Genomic DNA, 19310 nt, shown 5'->3' with positions numbered 1-19310 from the left:
CTGTACATTAAATACTTATTAAATACTCGTTAAACCTTCCAGGCTTAGAAAACTTTTTGGAAGTCTAGGGCAAGGTGAAGTCAGTAAGGGTCAATGAAGCCAGTGGACTTTGCAACAGGCCCCTAGAGGTCACTGCAATGCTAGTAAAGGACACTAGAGTTATTTAGAGAAATGTCAGAGGTTGAAGAGGTATTGATCTTTCTGCCTTCTTGAATCAGCTCAGCTGGTAGAGCCTATTTTTGCAACTATCTTTGTGGCAGCAGGAAGTTCTCGGGGCCAGAGGCAAAGGGGCAGAGTTCAATCTCGATCTGAAGTTGTTTTTCAGGACAGCTATCTGGAGAAGGCTTTTCTATTTTAATTGATGGGGTTTTTTAAAGGGCTAATTAAAACTAGAAAAACAAAAATAAGAAAAGCTTTAGCTGGAGAAATGCACAAAGAGTGGACACTGCAATGAGACTTATCTCCATCTCCTCACTGGACACACCAGGTCTTCTGGCTCTCCACATAGAGATATCCACATGGAGAGTGACTGGTTGACTGAAGAATACCAGGAAAGAGGTAAATATTAGCCTCTTTTCCCTTTTTGCCTGTTCCCATAGGGACAGAGCTGGTTCTCACTGAACAAAAAGCCCAGGTCCCAGAAAACTGAATATAAATCACAGGAGGAGAGAAATCTGAAGACATCTGCCAGCTGAGTGTTCAAAAGGACATCTGGGTAACTGGAACCTTAGATCAAAGATCCTCCTGCCCTGGTTTGGTACGTGCTGAAAACAGGGCACATTTTTTACATTTTCTCTAGTATATGCTTTCATTAGGAAAGGTACACACACCCGGAGCATTGTTGCGATGAGGACTGCCAATACAGCAACTATGTTTTTGAATACACGGCGGTATTCATTCAGCTTTATTAAATTACTAGGTAGCTAGGGTAACAGACGGCAATACCTGAAATGTGGGATTTGGCTAGCTGAATATAGCCCAACAGATTTTCTTGGGGACGGGTATAGAAAACAGAAAGGCTAAAGCATTGACTGGTTGAACTGTATTGAGGAAAGAGAAAAAGTAAACTACCTTTAAGAAAACTTGAGAAGGATGCAACAGCAAAACCCTGGACAGCCACAGCAGTGCAGACTCTGACAAGAAGTCCTTGGAGAGAGTCCTTTGGGGCAAAGTGTTGGCAGAAAGCAGTTGGGAGCTGTGAACAAAGAGACTGTACTCTGTTGGCTGAATCCTCCTGTCTGCCAGTAGATAGGATTCTCTATAGAAACAGGCCTGTGTTGGGAACAACTGAGCTCTGTCATAAGCCTGCTCCTAATGAAAGCAACTTCCAGCATCCCAAACAAAGGCTTAAGCCCCAGGGCAAAATAGTAATAATATGGATATGCGGGTCAGATTTATGAGAACATAAGTGTCAATTCAAATAATTTTATTTCATTTTGTCACAAACAGTCTATTAACGTTCTCTACCCTGGTGAGATTTGTCCTACCCATGTTAGTATTAAGTGCCAGTAAGAGCTTTAGTGCTGTTATTCTTCATTGTTGTTTATTTTGCCATCTGCTTTCCTGACGGGCAGTTTGCTCCCTGACTTTAATTTATCTCTGTGGGCTTAGTCTCTTTAGATGTAGATTATAGGCAATGGCAAGGCATCTCATTCTTTGTATTTGCATTCTACCAAATGGCTCAATTGAAGATTACAAAGACTGGATTTTCAGTTTTGCTTTTTAAGAATCAACAAAAGCCAGCACTGCTGGTTTTGCTGTGGGGTGCTCAGACGTAGAGGATGATGCAGATGTTCATTCTGATGCTGATTTACTTATTAGAGTAAAACCAGTCTATTCCGTAATACGCTTTCTGATTCTATCACTAAAAGATCATTTCATTTTCTTGGCTGATCTTGGCTTGGCTACTACTCTGTTCTTTGCTGCAACATCATGTGGAGATAGCCTGAAGTACATGTAGTACTGGAATGTTAGTAGTTGTCTCATGAACCGAGGCAAACAGGCAAAACTGGTATATGTAAGACTAAGGCCCAAGACTTTCCTGTTCCATCAACAAACAAGCTGGAGCTGATCTGGCTTGGGGGACAGAGAAGTCCCTAGTTTGGATGCATATTATTTAGACTCATCTCAGTAACATATGCAAAGCTGACCCTAGCCTTAATTAAAGCTTCAATTGCAGATAGTTAATTAAGTAGTGCTCTCCCATTCATCACAAGGAAAAAGACCTGAATCTCTTTGTCATAGCTTACTATTTAGAGAGAGAAAAATGATTGATCCTAATTCCTTTCTCCCAACTTCTTCCTCTGCCTTGTTTCCCTTCTTGCTTTCTTCTTCCTCAGCACTTTACACGGCTTCCCTTACGGCATTTCATATTTACATTGTTTATCATACCTAAATGAATGAAAAGCCTGGCAGAGAGGATTCAAGCTGGTCACCTAAATAAGAACTGTAAGACTAGATGGCAAAAAACATTCGTCTTCAGCTGCAATAGACTGACCAAACTCCTCCGGCTAACCTTACTCCACCCTCCCGCCCCAGTTAAGTACATGTCAGGCGTCTGTGTTATTTGGACTGACTCTGGGAAAGGGACATTAGAGACATTAGACTCTTACCCATCCTGTCCCCCTTCTTGTATTAGGAAATATTTTACAATTCTGTATTTCTGTATTGTAAATTAAATACAGAACTGAATGTGCTGTGTTACCATTTTATAGCCACAGTGCCACTGTTAGCAGCTCTGTGCAAAGTTAACTTAGACATAGGTCATACTTTTCTGCCTTGTTCAGCTGTTTACAATGAAATTAGTGATTGGCTAAAACATTGCTAGGGGCGACACAAAGCATTGCTTTTTTTTCCCATCAAGATTGCCATGTGAAATTATTGTTACTGATATTCTTCCTAAGGAGATGCAATTTGTAAGTAGTTCTTCCTTAGAAAACAGAATAACATGTGTAAGGAAATACTAACTATTTTAGTCAAAAAAAAGAAACAATTGCTCCTGGATAAAGAAACTACCATGTTGCATATAGCTGCCTATTACCACAAAGAACACTGGGGAGAGAAATGAGTGATCCAGGTGTTTGTAATGTTATGAGGCAGCTGAAAGTCAGGCAGGGGATGCAAGAAAACTGTCCAGACACCACTCTAACAAGCACTTGACCTTAATGTGAAAGGTTATTGGTTTTTCTACTTCTTTTATTCCTCAAGCTATGCCCTGCAGAAAATAGGTCAGCTGTAGACGCTGCTCTTTTGTTAGTTGTATGCTAAGAGCCTCACTACTCTAACAAAGTAGTGTACTTAGAAATGCTACATCCATTTGACTTTTACACAAGTCATTTTAGCCTTCTGTTGCTTTCTCTCAGTCTGTACAATTGAATAAGACTTTTGCATCCTCGTGTAAGGCACTGAAATCTAGGGATGGACACTTGGAAAGTACAGGAGCTTGACTGGTCTTGACTGGCCCTGAAAGAGGCACACAGTGCAGCACACAGTGGGGATCCCGACTGAAGGGTCCTCTTCAAAGAAAGGATTCCCAGACTATCTTGGACAACCTTGAGACAAAGCTAATTAGCCCTTTCTCCCCTCCCTTGATATTTTAAACATTTAGGAACATGTTGCTTCGCTAGCTGACCCATCCACTCTTCCTGTAACTGCATAATATGGGCGTTGTGATTGTAGGATGCCAGAATTATCCTTTAGAGGGAGGAGGGAAGAGAGGACTTGGGAAATAATTTCCTATTGGAGACAGAGAGGCAGAGATCTACGGGAAGTGGGTTCCTCTCTTCTCACAGTATCTTGGAAGCATGGTTAGGTGTAACAGAAGAAGGATTTAGTCATTAATACTGTAAGAATGTTTATCTGTTGTAGCCTGTGTTTGGTGTTCTGTGAGAATGAAAAGCTGAGTGTCATATCCCAGAATTAAAGCAGATTTAGGATTTTGATGAGGAGAAAGAAAGGTCTTAGGGTGCTGCAGATCAAGATACCTTTTTTCTCCCATTTGCAGGTAAGGGGAGAGCAGAAAGCTTCAAAAGATTGATCTGACTCCTATATGGATGAATTACATAGTAGTGGAATGGACAATAAGTTGGGAAAATTGCAAATGACTGTCTATGCCAAAGCCTGCGTTCATTCGCTGTATGTTCCTATAAAGAAGGTGTCTTCTGATGGTTACACGAGCCCTGTTATTATGGCCATGGTTCTGTACAGTTTCAGTGACCACGCAGCATTTTGTTCTCCTCCTGGTCTGACTTGCTTTCTTGCTAGATAAGCCATCTCTCAGCATCTGCTTTTGACTGCTTAGTAGACATGCATAATTTGACACTTGGTTCCTTGTCAAACTGCTCTTCCCCTCAGCTCTTTTTGTGGATATTTTCTTGTCCCAGCTTTTCTGGACATATTCTATATAATAAGTTCTGCTTCTCAGCTGCCCTACTACAGCCTTGTTTGCTTGCTATGAGTGCTTATATCCTGTGCTCTATACTGCCACTTGCTGTTCCTGATCATCTTGGTTCTCAATTTAAGTGCTATGTATCGCCTAGAGGTTTGCATGGGTTATTGGAGCTCTTGTGACTGCAGTGATCGATCACCATTCTCTAGGTTAGCAGAGTGGGGAGGGAAGCATGTAACCAACAAACAGGACAGAGAGTGCTGCTCTTCAGCAAAATGTATTGCTAAACTGAAAGCTGCATTTGGCCACTTCTGCTTTTTGCTCAGCCCAGAGATTGGTTAAGGGAAGATTTCTTCGTCATTTCAGATGACAGTTGTTCGTGGCCGCTAGAATACACTGTGGAATTTAATGGGCTCTCTGGCTACCCAGTTTTCTTAAACTGTTTGACTGTTCTCTGCATTTTTTTTTCTTTCCTCAGCCTATGTCTTTCTGTTGAGAGAACCATGCACATGCCTTAAAAGAGCTTTGCCAATTATATGTAGGTTTCTTATTTGGCACAAATATGGCATGAATAAGAAAGTTTGGAAATCCCCAGATTGCTTTTCTGAGGCACCAGTTTTCAAGTGCTCTAATCACTCTAGCTGAGTTTCAGTAATAAGTGGTGCTTTTCAAAGCTGTAGCTGTTACTTATTCCTCTTTCAGTGGCAGGGCAGGGAGCTAGAACCTCACCTCATATAAATCTCTTGTTCTACTGGTGTTAAGGAAGCCCTGCTTACCTGTACGTAAGCTGAGGCCCAAAGTCTTTGTCCGTAGAAGCAAAAGTCTGAAAAAACCCCAATGTGAGGGGAAGAGCAGCTGAAGGAATCGCAGTAAACAAAGTAGTCAGGACCATGATGATGGGTATTCAGATGATAGGCTGTGGCTGAGACACGAAAACAGGATTTGTTTTCCAAGAAATGAAAGCGTCCCCAGCTGCCCCTTTATCTCATCATATCTTGATTTACAAGCCCCTCAACGGGTTTCCTGTTGCTTTTTATAACATTCTAGCTAAGTTCACCTGCTATTTGGATATCCCCATGAGTCCACCAGCTCAGCCTTTCACCCTGAGGACTCAACACCTCTCCTGAGTGCAAAGACATCACTAGAAGCCCCTGAGCGCTCCCCACTCTACAGAGTGTGAAGCTGCACAGACTGATAGGCAAGAAGGATGAGAGGTGTAGTTAAATCTAACATAAAGTTAAATTCAAAGACACTCACTATTTCCCAATTCAAACCCTGTCCTAGAACTTGTGAAAGCTTATTAAGAATTTTAAGCCCTGTGAGGAGATGGGGATTGAGCTGTGTTCATACGTGTTGTCTGTTGCAGGCAAATGCTGATGAAATTTGAATGGCTTTCATTCTCAAATGGGTGAAAAGCCAGGAACCATGACTGAATGTTCAGAATTAACTTTTCTCTGAAATACCAAGCAAGGTATGAACTCAGCCAGACACATATGGAAACTAGTGACCTTAAGCTACAGAGCTGTCATTTTCCTGGTGCTTCAGTGTCTGTAGAGTCTTACTTTGTCTCCTGTCACTGGGACCTTTATTTAGGAAACTATCATAGAACAAATTTGCTGACTGTTGTTTGGCAGTTGAATATATGACATGAGTAAAAATCTCTTCTTAAAGCACAAGGCTCCATCTCCCAAGCTTTATGCCTGGAAGAAAAGCGCTTAGGAGGATCTGATTCAACCTTCAGTCTTCCAACCTTGCTATCATTGCACCACTGGACTGTGCTGATACAGAATACCTGCCACTGCACTTCTGCATCATGCAATAGTTTTAGCTACCTTCTGGCATCTTGTGGACTGGATTTAAATATCTCCTGAAAAATTTAGTGTCTTCCTCTGTGGTGGCTTTGACCATGCAATCTCAAAGCAAGTTTTAAAAAATATGGAAAGTGTGTTGCTACTACTTTTCTGTATGCTAACTCTTGCCTTAAAGTGTATTTTAACACCTTACTGGAATTTTTATAGCTGTCTAGAGACTGGTATCATATTTTTCATTGGTTTTAGTGGCACAGGTAAATAACTCTACTAAACACCTTAACAGTTCCAAACTTTTCCCTCCAAACATTGCAGGACTGTTCTATAAAGTTGGATTGCTAGTATTTACTAATATTTATAAGGAAGAACAATACTTAAGGGAATTTTACAGTACAAGATATTTTAAAATACGGCAGCGTCATTAATATAATTTCAGACAGCTGTGGAAGGACATTTCAATTCCTCTCAGAAGATTTTGTGGTTTCATTTCTGACATAGTGGTTTGGTGCTGCTGAGCTACAGCTGGAAAGAGAAAGGAAAGGTTATTTTGTATTGCTGTTGTGAATGTGGTATGAAGAGGAATGCAACTTTTGAAAGCACAGAGAAAACTGTGTATTTCATATACTAACCCTTTGTAAATGGCATGTGAATTTATAATAGAAAAAAAGGAATCTACCTGCTTCATGAAGAGTCAAAATGTAATTGAACTAAGTGCAGTTGTTGATAACAAACTGTCTACCGAAAGGGTAACTTCCTGTTAGCATCCTTTAGAATTGCCAAAATGATGCACTTTTGCATACCAGAAGAGAAGTATTGTCTATCTGCTACTTTAAATGCCTATGCTTTGAAAAATATTACCCTGTATCTGTTGTCAGTCCAGTATATTTTAATTGACATTTTTATTCTATGTTTTTAATATTAACAAATGTATAAAGAGTTATTGTTTCTTCCCATACACCATGCATGCAAAGCAACATGAAGTATCTGCAACGTTGGTTGGGCAGTGATCCCGATAAATGGGTGAGCTCTTACACAGCTGTGTTTTGATGCTATGTGATGCTAGCACATTAACTCCTTCTGGCAGGAAGGTTTTGACCAACAAAGCCATCATCAATGACTTGGGATCTGCCTCTCTGAGACTGCAACTTTTTCACTGCAATTTATCTCTGTACATGGAGTAATGCAGTTTTTCTTCAGCACGGATTCACTTTTGAAACTTAAATTTTGGCCTCATCTTATGCTTGTTGAGTTGGTAACAAGCTTTCCATTTACAGTCAAAATGTTTAATCTTAATTTGGCTTGCATTAGCTCAGTATATCTTTTATGCATGCTCATCTTTATTCAGGAATAATTAAGCCCAGCTTCAGATTTCTCCAACGTCCCTGATGAAGCGGAAGTTGAGGTACTACCTACATTACTAATTCGGTAAGGATTTAACTGAATGTAGGGTTAAGGAAGCCACAGCCTAAGATTACTTAAGGATCCTTATTTGCCAGCCCTCTTAATTTACAGAAATATGTAGGTGGTAGGTAACAGGGCATACACTGAAGCCTTATATTGCTTGTCTTCCCCAAGTAGTTTAAATTACTTTCATTTAAGGAACGTTCGTTGTCTTGAGCTTCTGAATTGGCTCAGGAGCTGGCTGTGTTTGCTTGCTTGTTTTGTGAATGTAGATTGGGCTAACTATTCTCTCTGGTAAGTCATTTCTGTATGCTTTGAAGTGTTCCTGTAAAGCCTATTCGTGAAATAAGACTTTCATAAATCAGAAGAAATTAAAGTAGTGCTGTTTTCCTCTCCCTCACATAGGAATGTAGGAAAAGTCTTATCATATCAGTGGCACAAATGGAAGAGTGAGGATTTTCAGTGCCAGAAAGACATTAAGACTGCAGTGCTGGATCATTATTACAATGAATGTGTTTTAAAGTCCAGTAAAAGAAGTACTTCTGTTGTGACACTCTCCAAAAACAGGACATATATTTTTTCAGCTAGAGGTGGGTGGGCATATTTTGTATAATTTCAAACTTGTTTTTAGAAATTGAAAATTTAATTTGAATATTGAGTTTTCATCCAGCTTTGAAAAAAGAATTGTGGGCAAAATGAACAAGAATAGTGCCTGAAAAATAAAGTTGTAAGTGAAACAATGGACACACACCTCTAATTCTGCTTGCTAAATATTTTCAAGTGCATGAACCAATCATTAGAAATCAGACGCCAGGGCTTTTCAGTAAGAACTGGGCGATGACTTGTACTTGGATATTCTCTTTTATTTTGAAAAGAATTCACCTATGGTAATGAAATTTCTGGACTGACTTTCTGTAGACATTTAACTGATTAAAAAAGTTCACCTTCCCTAATACATGAGTAAAACAAATTGGAAACTTGAACATAATTCTTGCTGGAAGTGCTTACACTGTAATCCATTTGAAGAAATCTGGCTGAATATTTTTCGTGAAGGAACCAAATTAATTAGGTTAAACGACATGAAACTTCTCGTTCACTTCCACTTACAACTTACATTTAAAAGTATACTACAAGAAATGACGACAAACAGTGTGTGGGAAGTGGGAAAATCGAGAGTTCAGATAGCTTAAGATCATGAGATAGACTTTACTGCGGATATTTCTGTGTCCTCTGTATTTAGTTCTGGATTGTGTAGGTGTTTTAATAATGCATGGATTTCCTTTTTTACAGATCATCCTTGCTTTCACATGACCCACCTAAAAATTAATCAACATAGCAATGCAGCAGTACAAGTGCTCTCAGTGATGACAGGGGACTAGTGTGTTAGCTCCTGTGCCAGCTGCGACAGTTCTTGTCCCCAGATACATACAGCTTATGTCCTACAGCTGGAAATGTACAAGTGGAAAAAATCAAAATCAATTCATTTTGGACAACCATTTTAAAACAGCCAGGATGTTCTTTTTTAGTCTGAAAGCCTTGAAAATGTTTAGAGTCCAGCTTCCCAAACTTTACTTGCAGCTATATGCACTCAGATTTTCTGCACATCTAACCACGGGGTCAAAAACTGAAGAATACCTACAATCAGTGGTCAGCTGCAAAGCAGATACCTTTTAACACACTTTCTTAGAGTGCATTGACTATAATAAAGAAATACATCCTTATTCCCATACTCCGTAGCAGCACTCTGCTATATTGACACTGTGAATCATGATCCAGTGATTAAGGGTATAGATAATGCAAATTCAATTCCCTACACTTTTGTAGACCTCCTGTGTGGTACTAGACAAATCACTTGTCTGCCTCAGGCCCCATTTGCAAGATGGGGATAGTGTGTTTTTTTGCACATCACATGGTTGTTGCAAGAACAAGAACTCAGATTCCCATTTGTGCCACAGGAGAGCAGGAGTTCAAACAGCTTGTTTGCAGGCTCTGATGCCTCCATTCAGACTCATCCTTCACACTGAATGAAGCAGAGATTCAGTGGAGAAAATGTACTAAATAATCACATAATTAAAACTGTGTCATAAAAGATACACGCAAAGGGATTAGATTCAGGTTGCACAGATAACATTAATTGTGCCTTCCCTCGGTCCTTGATCCTTGGTTTTAAAACTTTTTTTTATTCTAATGAGTTTGTATGTGTATGCTACCTGAGACTGCTTTTATTTTATCATTTCAGTTTACAGGGGTATTTGATCCCAAAGATGATTCAGAGATTTTTGTGAACTTTAACCTCCCAAACTAGAGGAGCTACATCACAGTTTTACCAGACTTTATCGGGTTTTATGCACACAAACATTTTTATTTGCTGTAAACTGACAGACCTAAAGCTAACTTTCAGAGTTTTGCTACTCCTTGAGTGAGACTGTGTTCTCCAGTTTGCTCTTCCAGTCTGTAGCTCAGTAAAAGTTCATGGAGCAGTTGGAGGGAAAAGCTTTTTAGCTTTTTCATCTACATCTGCTTTCCTTGGCAGCAGTGAGGCAAGGACATAGAAGACACACAGGATAATGTGTGTGGAGGAAGTAACAAGGATCAGATATGTGAGAGTAAGGTAGTAAAAAACCTTCTAGAGAAATGGTATGCAAGGATTGAGCCAAAACGCTCATATACTTTTTGGGGAAGAGAAAGGGACAAGAGTTGGATAATACATTGAAAGTAATCGGGATTGGCAGAGAGGATTCGGGACAAAAGTGGGGTGTTTGTGAAGGGGCAAAGTATGCATCTGTCTTTCCACCCAATGCAGATGTGGGATATAGAGGAGGCCTTTCTCATTCCACTCTCTCTGCCTCCCAAGAGAAGTTACTGAAACATAATTAACTTATACCTGTTCAGTACCATGCCTGTCCCTGTGAGTGCTTTTAGCCCACAGTAAGCCTACGATAAAATACATTATCTTAAGGCCTTAATGAAATAACTTTATGTGAAAGTGTTTTACTTCATCTTTGTGATGGGCCAAGAGCATGTTCCTAGTCAGTTAGTGAGGCACAGCTGACTTGAGGCAATTTATTCAATTCTGATTATTCAGCCTGAGCCTGAAGCACCCCAGTAAAGCCCAAGGAGCCTGTTACCATCAAGGTAACTGCTTCCTTTGAGCATAGCTTACTCTAAGGGCCTTTTTTTTCAGGCCTGGATCTGTCTTGGTTCTTCCAAATCCCCTGAACCGAAGAGCAGCTCTCAGCTAGTTTCTATGTCAGGGAGCAGCGAAGGCAGGATGCCCCAAAAAGGGAGGCCAGCTGGGAGCCAAAAGGAACTGCGAGGCCAGCAGGGCAGCATCCTCACCGAGCAGGGCATGGCCAGGGGCAGTACCTGCAATCAGTGATGGGTGCAGTGACTGCTAGGCCAGCTCGTACCAGCCGAGGCTGGTGCACAGTCAAGCTAAAAGAAGTCAAGTCAGAGGGCCAGGGCCAGAGCCAGGACCAGGGCCAGCCAGGTGCAAAACCAGGTAGAGCTGCCATGTAGCTCATGCAAAGGCCTAAGGTGAGAGCCTGAGCTTAAAAACAGCTCCCAAGCAAAGGAGGGGCAGGACGCTGCTGTGCCCTCTTGTGGCCAGACACCTGCACCACCCTTAGCCCAGGCAGCCAGACCCGCACCCATCCATCAGGTGCAGGGCTCCAAGGTTGCCTCCACGGTTGCCTTCCTGCAGGTCGGGTGGTCATCCCCCCTCGCAGTGCTTCACACACAGGGAGCAGAGCTGGGGGAGGACTGGGTGCCGCGCTGCAGTGGGAAACATGCCTCCCCTTCTGCCCAAGGGAGCTCAGTACTGCCTGCAGTCTACGCATCCTCTGCAGCCCCGTTCCTCAGTGGTGGGTGGTTAAGAGACAATGGGTCGGGCCAACCAGCTGCATGTGCCAAGCAGACTCATGGAGAGAGACCTTCATACAGTGAGATTCAGGCCTAAAAATGTGCAAGTATGAGATGCAAACCAGTTGCATGAGTCCTGTTCTCAGTGTGTGCAATTTGGCAGGTTTGTTGATGGAGCTAGTTTGACCCACATCATTACCACTTGATTTTGAAGATATTGCCATTTATGTTAGTATCTGAATCACATGTTGCAACTGGTGAGCCCACAGCTTCTATACAGAGCATTTTAAGAAAAATAAAATCAAATGTAAGATTGAAAATAATCAAATATGTTTGCCGAAGAAATTTTTGGGGTTTCTCTTGACTATCGTGTCAGTTAGATGGGTAGAAAGAAAATAAATAATTGCAAATAAAGCCATCTTGTCCCTGCTCTATCACTTCCAAATTTTGAGTTTCACCCACTTGAAACCGTGCTGAAGGAGAAAGGAAGACTAGCCTTTTCCACTAGAAGTAAAATGAAATTGGAGCACTGCAAGTGAGTACAGAGTGTACTACCTTTTATTCCTTTCCCAGTCAGTGTTTAAACAGCCATTCTAATGCTATGGTGGTGTAGCAACTTGACATTCGGACATCAGTGAAGAAATTCAGCAGGAAATGTTTACTGGTAAAAGACGGCTCAAACTACAAAGAGTTTCCTGCCAGCAGGCTGCGCATTAGAGTTAATCAGAATTTACTTTTGTTGATCGTGATTCTAATCAGAGATAGGCAGGCAGACATCATATACATGCCTAGAAAAAGTCTTTTGCTGGGTTGCCAGTGCTTATGCACTAAACTAATCTTCAAAATGTGGAATGAAGTATGTCATGTCTTGCATGCAAGATTAACACAGAGAGCCTAAATGCGTTTTTATATCGGTTCCCTTTATCAAAAATCTCATATTTGGGCTTTCTGAATAGATGTGCAAGGCAGCAATCATTCTTTATTTGTAAATGCATTTCTGGGAGGCTGAGCTGCAGGTGTATAAACCTGCAAATTAAATGAATAAAATGCTCTTGTAGTTGATCAGTAATCCCAGTGCTCACTAACCAAATCCAGTGAGATGTTCTAGGCATGAACATTGCAATGTAGCTTTAAACTATGTTTAACATTCACTTTGAGAAAGTGTTGTTCACATACATATCTGAACCCACAGCAGAATCATTCTGCCAATTGCTTTCTGTTATTTGTCACAGACGGTAAAATGTGTTCTGCTTACAATAAATTCTACAGGAAAACCACAAGTGACGCACACGTATCTGTTGGAAATTATTACACGGATGCTGGATAAGCCTGTGGCTGTGTTTTACAAGACACCAACCTTGCTGACTTTGAGTTTTCCCAACATGAATACCTAGAAGATATAAATACAACTTTGGCTCTTACTCTTCAAGGTAATAAGAAAGGGTTTTGTTCAATAGGTGAAAGCCAATCTCCTTGAGAATCCTTCTGTCACAGTAGTATAGATTTTTATTAGTGTTAGCGCTTACCTGACATAGTGTAGGTATGACTGATCTGTTCATCTAAGGTTAATACAAGAGAATGTGTTGGGATCAAAGTTTGAGCTAACTTTTTGGTACTTCATTTCCCCTTTAGGCCAGGAGATGTTGGAAGTATGCCAAGGACATATTCTGAGGGCCTGGCAAAGAGACACTTTTTCTTACTCACCCAGTAGCAACTGCTGTGTGTACTAGACATGCCTTTAAATTCAGTAGGAGCTTTGGTAGTGGTGCTCTGTAGCCTGTCCCTGCTATATTTCACTGTGATTCTATCGACCTTAGTGGCAAAGGATTAGCATAAGAGAAGAAAGAACACAAAATTATTTTTTCAGGAAGAGCAGGAAGACCGAGAGTCTCTGAGAGACTGAATCCAGAATTCTTGGGACTCTGCATGATGAGGGTGTTCCTGCCACTCTGTGCCCTGACTGTGACCTAAACAAGCTTACACTCTTCTCTGCTGTTGTTCCCTGGTGCTGTTTTAGTGAACGTATGGCATGATTTTAAATTATTTACAGAAGGTCAAGTTTTTGATGCAAACTTGAGATATTTAGTTATTAGCTTTACTGAATAGCCAGTTTCTGCAAGCTCTGTAAGAATTATACTTGGTGCAGGAAAGGCATCTTCTTGATACAGGGTCCCGACAAAGACGATTTTCAGCTCTGCTAGATCAAGGGTGTAGGCTTAAAATGTTCTTTAGTCCTGTCTTGTCTCTCAAAGATTCTGAGTTTCTGTAGCTTCTTCATTTTTTCTTCTGTTAAAAAGCATATGGATGCCTTTTCAATAGGAAATTACACACTTTGGTGCATGAAAGAGGCCTCTAAGCATTACAGACCAATTTGCAGTGCTAAGTACTGAATGGTTACAGTTTGCTGTGAGTTTTAAAGATAGGACCTTAAGCATCCAGCTCTGTTCCCCAGAATCTTCTTGGAAAATCACAGCCTCAGTCTCTGGAGTTAAAAGAAAAAAGTCAATGTTTAGTTTAAATAGTTAAAAAGGCAGCCCAGCCTGCAACATCTGGCTTCTTTTATGGGCTGCTGCAGGGGAGGAAGGGCTTAACTTTACTTTTTCACCCTTGTTCCTTTTAGTTTCTGCAGTGTCTTTGCTGTGGTCATTCATGGAGAGAACAGAATCTGTGCTGGCAAGTAACAGTGACTGTAACTATGGCTGACCCGTACACAGATTAGACCAGGAGAGGGAAGTATCTAGCTATGTTCTGACCCATAATTAATACATTTGAGGAAATTGTGTTCTGCTCGTGATCATTCCTTGAGGAAATAAGGGCTAAATTTGTTGAGTGAATTATTCACTGCAAATTATTCACTCAGCTGTACTTGCTATTCTGAGACTTCTGCAATATCTAAGCAAGCTAGATCACACAGAGAGACGCATGGCTGTAAAAGCTGAGGCTGAAGTAGTGATGCCTTCTGCACTACAAAATGCAATTCTTATTTTAACTAAAAAAAAAAAAAAGGCAGCATAATCAGGGACTGCCTAGCATAAAGAAAAGCAATGCGCAGCCCAAAGGTATCTCTGAGTATCTGGTTAAACTGTGGGCCAGATTTGTATGATGGACTATGAAAAAATGAGTTGCTAATATGATAAAAGAGTTTCATTTCATTTACTTTTTGACAGATGATGACTATGCCAAACCATTCCTTCTACTTTGCATTCTGCTTTTAGTTTTATCAGAATATCCTTTCAAATATATAAGTTTACAAGTTGAAAAATTTACACTTTCATTCTTGGAAATGTTCTCTCCATTCAAGGCAAAGTAACTGGATGGAGCCACAGAGGCAATATGACACTGTTGTTGCATTTGATCTTATGTGGGAGACACGTAAAGCACTTGAGTATCCAGGGCCATCCATCATGCATCTTTTTTTAAAACGGAATACAGGATAATAGTAAATTATAATGTGTTCTTGCCCTTTACAAATGTATTGACAGTGAGAATCATTCTCATGGTTTCCTCTTAATTATTTTTAAGTGGAAAACCTTTTTCCCCATAGGACTTTCCAGACAGAAGAGTAGCATTGTCTGGATATTTTAGGATGGAATTCAAGCCCCATCAAATTCAGCTGAAAAACTTATATTGATTTCACTGGGGTTTGGATCAGGCCCAAAGAGCAGCAAGGAAAAGGAGTAAGTTCCCTGTAATCATGTCCAACAGAAAACAGAGTATGAGAAGTGTTATTTTAATTTTATAGAAACATTCATTCTTCGAAAATCAGCTTGAAAATCAGCTTGAAATACAGAGGCTATAAGCACCAAGCTTATTACTAATTTTTAATTCAGAAGAGCCCTCTTTGAAATGTATTGATTTACTAGATTAAGTGAACTTAGTGTTATATGTTTGATTTTTCTTCACTTTGTTACTTTTTAAAACTAGTGTGTGGGTCAGCCTTCCAAGGGCAAGAACATAATCAGGTCAGCTTTCAAGCTGCTATAATTTTTCTAATATGTGGATGAGGAAAGGAAATAGATATAGGTGGGTACTATATCTCTTGAAATGGCCTCTTTCCTCCTGTTTAACAATAAATATTCTACAGAAAGGAAGCTCATATATTACTCTTCAGATGAGTTCCCATTTTATTAATCATGAAGATTTTAACAGCGGCCTGAGACAGGAAATCACAGTCTAATGATCAGCACAGTCTGATTTAATCCTGATGTTTGGATCAGATTATAAAGAAAAGCAATATACTGCATTGTACATCTATATAGATAAATAATCAGATTTAATTACTATAAACATACAGATAGCTTTTATAACAACATATGGCCCTACTGAATTACCGAGGTTGATTAAATATCCACAGTATAACCTCCTTATGGTAAAAAATTTAAATGGACTTTTCAAATGTTGTTATCAGATATATGAAAGAAATGCATCCCTCGGAGTTCATTATTACTGCTAATAATAATCAAATAAAATCAGCTTTATTGTAAATAACTGTAGCTCTGATTAAAATGGAAAATGAAACATCTCAGTTAAAGGGTTAAGGTTCAACGTGCACGCCATTACAATACAGCTAACCCAAAGAATAATCTTGCATTATATTTGGCAATCCTGTTCCTTAACCCCAGTTCCTCCTCACCTTACCAAGAACCCAGTTCTCAGACGGTCTGGAAGGAAAATCCCATTTTGCCATTACCATATAGTAATTATTTTTTCATCAGTCAGCCTCAGTCCGTTCAGTTGCCCATCCATCAGAATCCAAGAAGGCCTCCAAAACTTTGCTTAGTCATATAAATAGTAGTCCAAATAGCAAATGATATAAGAATGAATCTGTTAAGTACTGTCTTTTCCCTGGAGTATTCATGTGACAGAGGAAGAGAGCTTTTCAGCAGAGGGACTGTCTGTCTATGTAGTATTGTCACCTTCGTTCATGTTTCAAAAAGTTAAAAGTGTTTATGGGACTGAGAAAGGCAACTTTAAGAAATAAGAGCTGTGCATCTCTTACCATCTTTCAACTACTGGTTTTCAGTTCAGATGGTTTCTTGTTTTAGCATCCCTTGAAGTTGTTTGATTTCACCCAGATACAATATTAAAAGGATGACATGCAGATGAGTTTTACTAAGATAAGTGCACTGAGTGTTCGGACTCAGAAGAGCTCATGAGTTTTTGCTCGGTGCAAGAGACCTCCACAGTGACTTTTTTTAAAGAGTTTTTACCTATGTGAAATTTTAAAGTAGAAGTTGCTTAAAGTAGATTTGATTGAAAAAAATATGCATTTTCATTTTGGAAAAAGTTACCACAATTTTGGAAAAAAATGGAATTTCACTGAAGATTTTCCTTTTTTTTCGGTAGCTCTCTATACAGCTTATTTTGAAATAGCTTTCTTCATCCATTTGTAGTAATGTTAAACTAAGATTTAATTGAAGCTGTATGTGACTCAAAAGTTTTGGGTTTGAAATAGAGAATTTGCCTCCCTCTTTCAGCAAAAAGCAGGGAATTTTGGATGGTTTCAGGTTTCATGGGCTATGATTCACAATCAATTAAGTTATATTTAGGATATTCAAGACTTTTTTATTTGTTTGACTTTGGCAAACAATATCAAACAAAATGAAGCAAGAATTCGAAGCTAAGTCTTAATATCTCTGCTTTTCGTTTAGCCTCTTGGCTGTATGTTTAAAATTAGTATAAAGGACTTAAGTTTGTTGTTCTCCTCTGACTCTTCGTTGTAAGTGTTCTGAAAGACTTGCTGCTTCTCCTTCTTACTTTGCCATCAAATCAATGACAGTGGAAGACTGAAAAGTGCTATTTCACGGTGTCCAAATTTTGTGATGAAAGGCCAAAAATTATGTCACCATGGGGGGAAAAAAAAAAGACATGGGTTTAGAAAGCATCCTTTCTTTCCCGAGTAGTGTCCTTTAATCTCTTTGCAGTAACTGCATTGCTATACAGCTGAGAGAGAAAGGGAGAAGTCAGTGAACAGCTCGACCAGGTAGCACAGTGCAGTGCAGATCTTCTGGGGAATAAGATTACTTGAGGCTCAGCAAAGAGCAATACAGTTTCTTCACATATGGGTCCCAGCACAAGTTGAAATGAAGGGTGCAGTTAGTGCCACGAGGCTGAGGGAGAAAAATGAGAGAGGAGAAGTGGGTTTTCTTGAGACTGTGCAAAATCTTAGTGAGGCCTGCTGGTAACACAGAAAGGAATACCTTTAAAGCATTTCTCACTCTGAAGCCTGTCGCCATTGTCAAAGAATCTCCTTAGTGCACTTTTCTCTTTCCCTTGCCACTTCCTCCCCTCCTTCCTAACTCCCTCCCCGAACAAGTATTTCAACTTGCTTACTCCTGCAAAGACGCTGGGTGAAGCCACATCCTGACAGAATAAGGAACTGCTGCAATTGAGGTACACTTGTGCACTACGTGTTGTCGTACTCAGTTGGGTTACAGTCTAGAGGCAGTTGCACATCAGTTGGATAAAGCTGCATTAAACATGTTGAAGAGAAAACCATCCAACGTCTCTGATAAGGAGAGGAGTCAAAAGCCAAAGGTAGGAACATCTGAGTTATATTAACAATGAGCAATAAAGGGAACAATTTTTAGAAGGAGTATTTAAAAGATGTTTGAAAGGGTCCAAGACTGGTCATCATGCAGTGGAGTAGCTCTGAAGATTTTACAGCCTCTACAGAAATGTGGAGCTGGAAAGTATGACCATGAGTACTTTAGGATTTCCTGATGTGCTAGACAGTGCTTCACTGGTATAATCTTAAGAACCTATTTGTATGTACTCAGTTTAGAAATGTAATGATCCAATACAAGGAATCATTTTTATAAAGCTGTTGCTGTTGTGTTAATGAGTCCTGGTAGTGGTCTTTGCCCATTGTGATATATTCTGCATCAGTATTTTAACAGCGAGGCTCATAGAAAACCCCTATCTCTCTTTTCACCTGTGATAAACTGAGGATGCCCCAAGAAAGCATGTGAGAATTAGTGAAGGATAAGAGACAATATTAAGTTTGTACTTTATTTTAATAAATTTACTTTTTTATCATCACAACAAAAAGAGGAGAAGGCACTTGGCAATCAGTGTTCGTCATCTTCACTTTTCTGGAAATGATTATACTTTCATCCTGAAATAAATATTCTGAATAAATTGATAATGTGCTACACTGGACATCAGGAATGTTTACTGGTTTTACCTAGCATTGGCTTTTATGTATCACACTTGCAGTTTTAGACTATGATTCATTAATGATTAAAATTAATGTTTTTTCCATAGCCTTGAAAAAGCTCTAGATTATTCTGTTGTATGTTTTTTTAACAATTAAATTGTTTATATCGTATGTATTTTCTTCTATTCAATTATCATACTATGTTTTATAGGTAAGGAAGCAGTATAAGTACTAGCCAGTGAAACTATAGGTTAAGCAAGAAAGGAGCACAAGAGACTCTGTGGATGGGCTTTATTTTCTTTTCTGTTATATATTTGCAAAATCCAGATATGGTCATTCTCCTCTTCCAGAATAATACCTTCCTTAAAAAACAGCCTGATTTTTTGTCCGTGACTGCTTAGTCATTTGTGAATGCATGCCATGCTATTAAAATACCGGCATTGTGACTTCTCAAAAAATATATATATATCAGGTTCACAGATGTGATTCACCATATGTGTAAAGCAGAGATAAAACGTGTCTAAATAGAATGCTGGATTATCAGACCTGCTGACTTTGCTGTGCTGACTTTGTCTTATTGCAATTGTTTACAAAAAATGAAAGGTCTCGGTGAAGTGGCTCAGGATTGAAACGCTTCATCTCCTCTTGGCCTACTTTGGCACAGGATTGTGTAAACTTGCCACAACGAGAATGT

General features: G+C 39.7%; 2 protein-coding genes across 2 annotated transcripts in view; both read left to right on the top strand.

Annotated features, from left to right (window-relative positions):
* LOC104139656 (uncharacterized) overlaps nucleotides 1-8051 on the top strand; it is a 44366-nt gene extending 36315 nt beyond the window's left edge. Inside the window, exons 10-11 of the mRNA XM_009667925.2 lie at nucleotides 7541-7620; nucleotides 8002-8051. Of these exons, the coding sequence (XP_009666220.2) occupies nucleotides 7541-7546 (6 nt within the window). The 3' untranslated portion in view covers nucleotides 7547-7620; nucleotides 8002-8051. The remainder of the gene's footprint in view (nucleotides 1-7540; nucleotides 7621-8001) is intronic.
* Nucleotides 8052-17856: 9805 nt separating this feature from the next.
* The window catches only part of LOC104139643 (SAM domain-containing protein SAMSN-1), a 36408-nt gene continuing 34954 nt past the window's right edge, over nucleotides 17857-19310 (top strand). The window contains exon 1 of the mRNA XM_009667895.2: nucleotides 17857-17994. Within this exon, the coding sequence (XP_009666190.1) occupies nucleotides 17938-17994 (57 nt within the window). The 5' untranslated portion in view covers nucleotides 17857-17937. The remainder of the gene's footprint in view (nucleotides 17995-19310) is intronic.

Source organism: Struthio camelus, chromosome 1, assembly GCF_040807025.1.
Source record: "Struthio camelus isolate bStrCam1 chromosome 1, bStrCam1.hap1, whole genome shotgun sequence".
Lineage (NCBI taxonomy): Eukaryota > Metazoa > Chordata > Aves > Struthioniformes > Struthionidae > Struthio > Struthio camelus.
This window is presented reverse-complemented; position numbering and strand designations above follow the sequence as displayed.